Genomic DNA, 9,225 nt, shown 5'->3' on the forward strand with positions numbered 1-9,225 from the left:
ATCAGGCAGAGATAACTATTTTAGAGGAAATCCTTCCAGACTTTGAACTATGCACATATATATGCGTATATATTTCTCACTTTAGGAAAATAAACCATGCTACATCATACTGTTTTTCAGCTTTCCCTCTGCCCTCTAAAACTGTAATGAAGACCTTTTACACCAATAAATACTGATCTATCTATATCATTAATTTTAATCCACAGTAGGTACCTAGTTAGACTAATCTCTCATTGTTAGATTTTATATTGCTTTCATTTTTTGACTATTACTGGAATGCTGAGATGAACGTCTTTGCTCAAATATTTGTGCATGTGCACCATTTGCCACATATAAGGACCTTCGATGTTTGTGTAGAAAAGTGTTTTGGATTTCTGTAGGAAATGTCTTTGATGCTTAATTGCTCAGTCAAAAAGTAAGATTGTTAAACATTTTTACACATTGACAAATTAATAAAAGGTTGTCACAAAATATATTGAGATAAACAATGATTTTCCATCGCAATAAACAATAATTAACTACCACGTATAATTACTTGTAAAGTACTTGAAGAACACCTGATGCATAGGGCTCAATAAATTGTAAATCTTCTTCATCATTGTTATCCTCACATCATCATACTGAACATCGCCTTTGAGTTACTGTTTACATTGTAAGCATGTATGTAAGCTACTGACAGTGATTTTTTATATCCAAGGAGGACTAAAGTGCTTAAACAGATTATGTCTTACTAAATTGCTGGCATTTTATAACTTTGTCATTCCCCAATATTTTGCTATTTAATGCAATAAACATTAATGACCTCATCTTTCTCATATTGGCAGTATGTAAAATACATGATAATGAAGAATCATAATTTTAAATTTGGAATCTGTATTATACTGTCTGATAGGCCAGTATTTTTCAGTATGAACTCTTCAGAATTGTAAAGATGAAAGTAAATGTGCAAGAGTCATATTATAATGCTGCATTGAAAGCACAAAGAAAAAAGGAAATTGTAAGTGAAGGAGGAAAGATTTGTATTTTAATTTATTAAGTATAACTTGCTAGGAAAAATTTGTTTTAAGATTATCTTTCTTCCCACATTCTGAAATGATGTGACTTATTTATATCTTTGTTAGAGAGGTATAGTTCTTACAGCTAAGTGCTGTGGAAAGACCTAGATTATTTTTTGGTCTCCAAACAGATTGTAGTGGTAGCATTGTTTTAAAAATGGAAGTCTCGTGTAAAACACCCAGAGATCAAATAGTCAAAATAATGATGGAATTTCCTCAGAAGTTAAATGTTCATGATTTTTTTAAAAACTAATACCTCATTTTGTTTGTGGATCTTCTCAAATTCTTTCCGAGACCTCAGATTAGTTTCTGTGGGTTTATGACATATATTAAACACTTCTGTTCTTACTGTATTTTTGGAACTTTATGGAGACTTGAATTTTTTCAAAACAAATTTAATTTTTAACCTTGTAATTCCTGTACATAGAACAACTCTCAATTTTTCTTGCTTACTAAAGTCCATGGCTGGTAGGAAAAGAAGATAATTAAGTAAATATGTAAAAAGAAAAAGTATGCTAATTTTAAAATGGTTGTCATAATTAAAGACAATTTTTAAAAAATTCACCTTTTAACGTCAAGAGATAAGCCAAAATTTTGAATTTTAAAATAGCCTCTGCTTTGGGGATATAAAATAACATAAATATGAAAAGCTCGTATTTTATACTTGACAGAGCTTGATGGATGTAGATTTCATTACTGATTTACATATATAAAGACATCTCAGTTTGTAATCCAAATGAATATAAACCACAACTTTTTCTGACACTTTCCATTTCCAGCATTTTCTAACATCACGTTTGTATATTTTCCCTGACCACTTCTGAAATCCTGAGGTTAAAAAGGAATACAGAAAGATGTAATTAGATTTATCATTTCCTTAAATTCAACTTGTGTAGCTGAAATTTTGTTTGTGCCTTATTACAGAGCCTGTGACTTAAAAATCCTTCCCACAGCCACAAGCTAAAATGGGAGAAAACAAACTACCTCACCTTTTTCAACCAAGAGGGAGGAGCAAAAGTCAGTGAACTTTTACAGTAGAACCTGGCAGCCCTTGATGATCCTACCAAAGAGAAACCTCAATGAGTCATAGAATTTCCTTTCTGGTGAATTGAGTGCCGCTTTTGCTTTTCTCAGATTCCAAATGAGAGTATACATTTTTCTTTGTTTGATGTGCTGGGTAAGATCTGGTAAGATACTTATTAACAATGTGATTATCTTTAAAAATTACATATACAATAGTGTAGTCTGTATTCCCGGATAAAAATATTATGACATAATAGAATAAAAAGATGCTATGACTATTGGTACTAATTATAACAAACATTACTATGAAGAAAACTTCCGTGTGTGTATGTGTTTGTGTGCATGTGTTTAATAAGTTGACATTTTGCATTTTATGTACTTGCCAGTTAATTAGTAACTAGGAAAGCTTTTTTTTTTTTTTAAAGATATAAATAGAGAATAAGCAGAAACACTCAAGAGAAAGAATAATTCAGTAACAGAAATTATTTTGGTATTTTAAATTACGCTTTAAATAGCTTGTTTCAATTTTATTTAACTAGTTCCACTTTTGAAGAAAATTATTACTTGGGTAAATTATCAATGGCAAAACAAACAAAATCATCATATATTACAACTTTTGCTCTCATTCAGTATAACAAAAAACAAAGCTGGTTTATGGTAGTAAGGTAGAACTTTATTCTCCTGCGCTGTTGGTGTACAGTGATAAAGTTTATCAATATTAATAGCATCATTTTCTGCTTTATGATAAAGTAGAATTACTTGTTTGACTTTGTAAGTAGAACAATTTGTTCTACTTTATGGTAATAACAGTTGCAAATTTAAAATTCAAGATGAATAGTTTTCCGTAGGGGTTTTATGAAAGCAGATAATTTCCTTTATGTTTTAAACTTACTTGAAATTTGTTAATGCATGCTCAAATAACTTTAAAATTAACTAGAAATTAACATTATTGTGTTTTCAATTGGCTATTTGAGATAATCGTAATTCTGGAAATGTTTGAATTTCATATTTAAATACAGAATCTCGATACTGATATGCAGTTTATAATTTATATTATTACTCTGAAGTTTCTTGATAGGGATTTTATGTTATTGTAATGTATAATAGTGGCACCTTAAGTTGAAAGTCAGAGAAATTTGAAGTCTAGGCCCCTAATTATCATTTTTAATAGTTATAATCATTTCAATATCATCATTTACATTGAAAACGTATTTGGCAGACTTTCTGATATTATTGTTTTGGTTAGTATTTACTTAGTCAGTTGCCTAAATTTTCAGTTGGAAAAATTGAAGCATAATTGCTTTGTATGTTTCTCTCTGCATGGAGAGTTTAATTCTTGTATATGATGATTAAAATAAAATAGTATAACTTTTAGATATTAACAGTAGGAGTAGAAAATAAGTGATTTAAAAATTGTACTGATCCTCAAAATAATTTTTAACCCATGTAGACTCTTTAGGCTTTCTTTCATTTTCCTTGAATCTCTACTTGATTAAAAATTTTTGTTGGATTTCAGTTTATTTCATGTAAGTGTGTTTTATTTATTATACATGCTCCTTTATTCTCCGCTAGCGATTCTGATATATACCTCCAGGAGGCGCATGTTTCATACTTGTCAACATGAAAATCATTGATTACATCTGCCTTTGATTACAAATGACCTACAGAAAGTAGATTAGTCAGGTGTTTTTAAAAATTGTAAGTAGAATAAAATGGGAGAGGAGCAGTAGCTCAAAAAACTTTATGCAAATATGCAGTACATCTATGTATCTATATATTCAAATTATATGCATATATGCATATTTATTCTTAGTACAGTTGCCAACTTATAGTAACTATTTAAACTGGAATTTTTGTTGTTGCTATTATTATATTGCAAGGGTCATTAATTTTTTTTTTTATTTATTTAGACAGGGTCTCGTTCTGTCACCCAGACCGGAGTATAGTGGGGAGATCATGGCTCACTGCAGTCTTGACCTCCTAGGTTCAAGCAATCCTCTGGCTTCAGCCTCCAGGTTAGCTGGGACTACAGGCACGCACCACTATGCCCAGCTAATTTTGTAAATTTTGGAGAGACAGCATTTCACCATGTTACCCAGGCTGGTCTCCAACTCTTGGGTTCAAGTGATCCACCTGTCTCAGCCTCTCAGTGTGTTGGGATTACGGACGTGAGCCACTGAGCCAGCAAGGAAATAATTTTGTAAACTACCAGATAGTAAATATTTTAGGTTTTGTGGACTATACAGTCTTTTTTGCATCTACTAAGCTTTGTCACCAAAGCAAGAAAGCAGCAGTAGATAATACATAAACAAGTGAGTGTGCATGTGTACTAATACAACTTTATTTATGGACACTAACATTTGAATTTGTTATAACTTTCACATCACCAAATATTATAATTTTAATTTTTCCCAACCATTTCAACATGTAAAAAACATTCTTAGCTTGTCAACCAGACTGGGCCACAGGACATAGTTTCCCACTCCTGTGTGCCTTGGAAGAGATGTTAAAGATAGATTAATTCAGGTGTCTGATTTCACAGTTGAGGAAAGTGAAATGCAGAATAAAATGAACTTATTTTTGTAAAATGGAGTTATTTTTGTAAAGTTATTTTGTAGTATGTGATATAGGACATCTAGGAATCATGTTAAAGTGTGAATTTTTATCCGTAGGTTAGAGATGAAGCCCAAGATTAGCAATTCTACTAAGCTCTCAGGTGATACCTGTAGGTACACAGATCACTTTGGAGTAATAAGGGGGTAGGAAGTTATAGAGCCTTAGAAGCCTGTTTGTAGGGCTGTAATCTTTCTAGAACCCATGGGATTCTGAGATGACTGCCTCAACAAAATAATTATTTTTCTCTAACTTGTATCAGTATTTTTCTGATATGATCCACGATTAATTTCCCTTGACTTACTAAAATCAGATGCCCTCAAAGGATTTCAATTTATTGTACCAAAATCTCTTTAAACAAGGGTTACATGAAAGAACATGAAATTTGGAATTAAAAGATCCAGATTCATGTCCTAGTGGCATGTTATCTTGGGCCAAATCACTTATCCTCTATGAACCTCATTTCCTCATTTCTAAATGCGGTTAATAGCTGTAATACTATCTCGCTCCATTGCGAAGCTCAAAGAAGATAACATAAATGTGGATTTGGTCACATATAAAGCACTAAAAATTGGATTCGAATAATCTACTATGTTTTCTTCCATGTTCATTTTCTCTTTAATTATTTTAGATAATTTCCAGATGTAAGGCTTCTCCATGTGTGGTTCATGAACTAATGTATCAGAATCCCTAAGGTTACCCCATTAAAAATGCAGATATAGCTACAAAATCAGATTCTCTGGGGATGGCCTCAGGAAACTACATTCTGAAAATTCGTACATTCCCAGTCATTTTTTTTACATCTATTTTAAAAATCATATTTGGGAATTCCTGGTTTAAAGACTTGTTAGATACATACTTTATTTTGCTTGTGTAGTCAGATTCATTTTCAACAGCTTTTCAACCATTTGCATAAATGAGTTACTGACTGAATATCTTGTTTTTTCATTAAAAATTGACATAATTGTGCATATTATTTCTATACATAGTAATGTGTTGATAGATGTAATACATAGTGATGAGATCAGCGTAATTAGCATATTGATACCTCAAACACTTATCATTTCTTTGTGCCGGGAACACTCAATATCCTCCTTCTAGCCATTTGAAACTGTATAGTATTGTTAACTATAGCCATTCTTCAGTGATGTAGAATATATTAAGTCATTCTACAGTGATGTAGAAAATATATTAAGAATATTTTCTCTTAATGGTCTCCTGCTCAGGTTTTTGAGATATAATTTTTCTTGCATTCTAATGAGAAAGATTTCTATATCTGTTAATAGATATCTTTGCTGATTATATTGGGTGATGATTTCTTTCTCTCATATTTATCACCAGGATCCTACTGGTTTTGGATCCTACTGGATCCTTTGGATGTATTGATTGGTATTGATATGTATTAAATTCTTGTCAGGATTCCAGGTGGTAGGAATGTGCATGTATAGATTTCCCACACGATTTGCACAGTGTAGCATGCATTCATATTGTATTGTGTTTCAATATATTTCCCTTCTACACTTCCTCATTCTCTGATATTTATAACAAATGAAATAACTTTTCCAAGTATCTTTCAGCTGTTGATGTAGGAATGCAATGCAAGTCTTGCTTCTCCTTCATTGCCTTCCTTTTTTTCGTTAATCTAAACAATTGTGACAATATTGTGTATATACTTGAAAACTAGGATTATTGTAAGAAATAGATATTATCTCAGTATTAAAACAATACTTGTTAACTCTTTTTTTGCTATGCTTTTCTTGGGATAGATACTTTAAAGTGGAATTACTGGCATAAAGTGTACTAATACTTTTGTTAATTTTTGGTATGGATTAAAAAATTATTTCATAAGTATTCTTATGAAATTAAAGTGCTAGAAGCAGTATGAACATACACTATCACCTGGGGTGGGAACACTTTGGGGATTATTTGCTTATTGTGACGAAATTAGAATCACAAAAATCTGTGAAAAAGAAAATAAAAGGCAGCTGTCATTTCATTGCCTCAGAATGACTATTGCTATTAATCTGGTTTAGTTATTTTATTTTCTGCCCTAGTTCTTTCTTGTGCAGGGAGATAATCATGTAGAACAATGTATAAATAGATAGTTAATAGTGACAGAATGCACACATGGATGAAAATGCTATAAGAATGAGATTTAAGATGTTTTACATTTTTGTCCCATTATACATAACCCAGAGATTAATGTTTTTACATTTAAAACAAATGGTTTGTAAGTCCCAGAAAGAAAATTAAGAAAAAGATTTGTTAAGTTTATATGTGGTGTAAACACATACACATGCAAAATTTCAAAAGAATGTTGTATCAACTTACAATCTCAACATTCACGTTATATAAATACTTATTATTAATTTTTAAAAGTATTTTAAATGTTATAGGGAAAATATTACTTGATTGTTTTGATTTGTATTGATGACTAGTCAGGTTAAATATTTTTTTCTAATGCTATTATATAGGGACTATTTTGTAAAACTTTTCTTAAAGTTTGTAATCAACCTATCTACTTTGATTAGTGCCCATTGAACTTTCTTTATTAACAGTATTATTGCTTTCACTCACATCCATTACTATTATATTTTGTACAGATAAAAAAGTTTTCTTAATTTTTGAACAAATCACGTTTATATTTTCCATTGTAATTATGTTATCTTTGGTTTGGAAAATCTTTTTACATAATTAATGCATTACTTTATTGTAGTTGTTCAGTAAATTATGTTGAAGGACTATGAAATGAAATCCTTTCTACCCTCCACTTTCAATTCTGTTGTTTGCAATAAATACTATTGCAGTATTCAGCTTGACTGACATTTTCTTATTTCAGAGAATAAAAGACCATGCCTTGAATTCTCTCAGCTAAGTGTAAAGGATTCCTTCAGAGATTTATTTATTCCAAGAATAGAGACAATTCTGATGATGTATACAAGGAACAACCTAAATTGTGCTGAGCCACTGTTTGAACACAATAACTCACTTAACGTTAATTTTGACACACAAAAGAAAACAGTCTGGCTTATTCATGGATATAGACCGGTGGGCTCCATCCCATCATGGCTTCAGAATTTCCTAAGGATTTTGCTGAATGAAGAAGATATGAATGTAATTGTAGTAGACTGGAACCGGGGTGCTACAACTTTTATTTATAGTAGGGCAGTTAAAAACACCAGAAAAGTTGCTGCAAGTTTGAGTGGGCACATTAAAAATCTTTTGGTAAGTCTGGGAATTTAATGTATTATACATGCTATACAATATGCAGTGTGTTACATTTAATGCCACAAGGTTATAATAAACTAAATACTTTTCTCCATAAGCATTAACAATTACTGGTTTGATGTATTAATGTATGTAGCCATCTTTTCTTTGTCAGGCTCAATGAATAATTCTATACCTGGACATATGCTATCTTTTTTAAAAATTGTATTAAAATTTAGTAAATATTATGCTATATTTCAAAATCTTCTGAGATTTATTTGAACTCTACCTATACCAACTTCAGAATAAAATAGCGATTCTACGTGGGCAGGGAATATAAACTTTCTAATTATAACATTCTTTAGTTATCTTTTAAAATATATGGCCAAAACATTTGTAGATAATCAAGTGTGAATTGGTAAAAGTAAAGAAAAGTCATTTTTGGGGGACAGGGTCTCACTTTGTTGCCCAAGCTGGAGTGCAATGGTGCAAACTCGGCTCACTGCAGCCTCCACCTCCCAGATTCAAGTGATTCTACTGCCTGAATCTCCCGAGTAGCTGGGATTACAGACACCCACCACGACGCCCAGCTAATTTGTGTATTTTTAGAAGAGACGATTTTGCGATGTTGGCCAGGCTGGTCTCAGACTCCTGACCTCAGGTGATCTTGGCTTCCTGAAGTGCTGGGATCACAGGCAAAAAATCATTTTGAAAAGTAGCAAACTTCTGTCAACTTTGGAGGTGGACCTTAGACTCATTCAAGTCTGCTCAGGATTTGAATGGATCAAATAAAGTTCAGGCCGGTTCTATGTTACCTGTGAATGATTCTTGTCAGACCTTAGGGAGATCTATGTTTATCCTAAAAAAAAACATAGGTAGTTGTGGGTGCTTGAGAGAAAAAAGGGTGATACCTGGTTTGGGAACATTCTTGGGCTTGAAATTTGTCCTTGAGTTGTGTTGTGCTGAACTTTCAAGACTCTGTTAAAAACTGAACAAACATAACACTTTCAAGAAGCAGTTACATGTAGTGGCCACAGGTCAGACTGAATGGGTTCAAAGTGTATATCCATCTTTGATCAACTGTGTGATTTTGAACAATTATATAGCCTCTCTGTGCTGTATTTCCTTTTTTGTTTATATAGAATAACAAAATGGGCCGGGCGCGGTGGCTCAAGCCTGTAATCCCAGCACTTTGGGAGGCCGAGGCGGGTGGATCACAAAGTCAAGAGATCGAGACCATCCTGGTCAACATGGTGAAACCCCGTCTCTACTAAAAGCTACAAAAAATTAGCTGGGCATGGTGGCGCATGCCTGTAATCCCAGCTAC

General features: G+C 32.3%; 1 protein-coding gene across 6 annotated transcripts in view; it reads left to right on the top strand.

Moving 5' to 3' along the window:
• The first annotated feature begins 2,086 nt into the window (after positions 1-2,086).
• LIPI (lipase I) overlaps positions 2,087-9,225 on the top strand; it is a 48,291-nt gene continuing 41,152 nt past the window's right edge. For 5 of the 6 annotated variants that reach the window (XM_017539414.2, XM_017539450.2, XM_017539424.2 and 2 more), the window contains exons 1-2: positions 2,087-2,242; positions 7,531-7,916. In XM_017539414.2, the coding sequence (XP_017394903.1) occupies positions 2,197-2,242; positions 7,531-7,916 (432 nt within the window). In that variant the 5' untranslated portion in view covers positions 2,087-2,196. The remainder of the gene's footprint in view (positions 2,243-7,530; positions 7,917-9,225) is intronic. The other variant, XM_037742690.1, reaches the window with a different exon arrangement.

The sequence above is a fragment of the Cebus imitator genome, unplaced genomic scaffold (genome assembly GCF_001604975.1).
Source record: "Cebus imitator isolate Cc_AM_T3 unplaced genomic scaffold, Cebus_imitator-1.0 Scaffold7, whole genome shotgun sequence".
In the NCBI taxonomy this organism is placed as follows: domain Eukaryota; kingdom Metazoa; phylum Chordata; class Mammalia; order Primates; family Cebidae; genus Cebus; species Cebus imitator.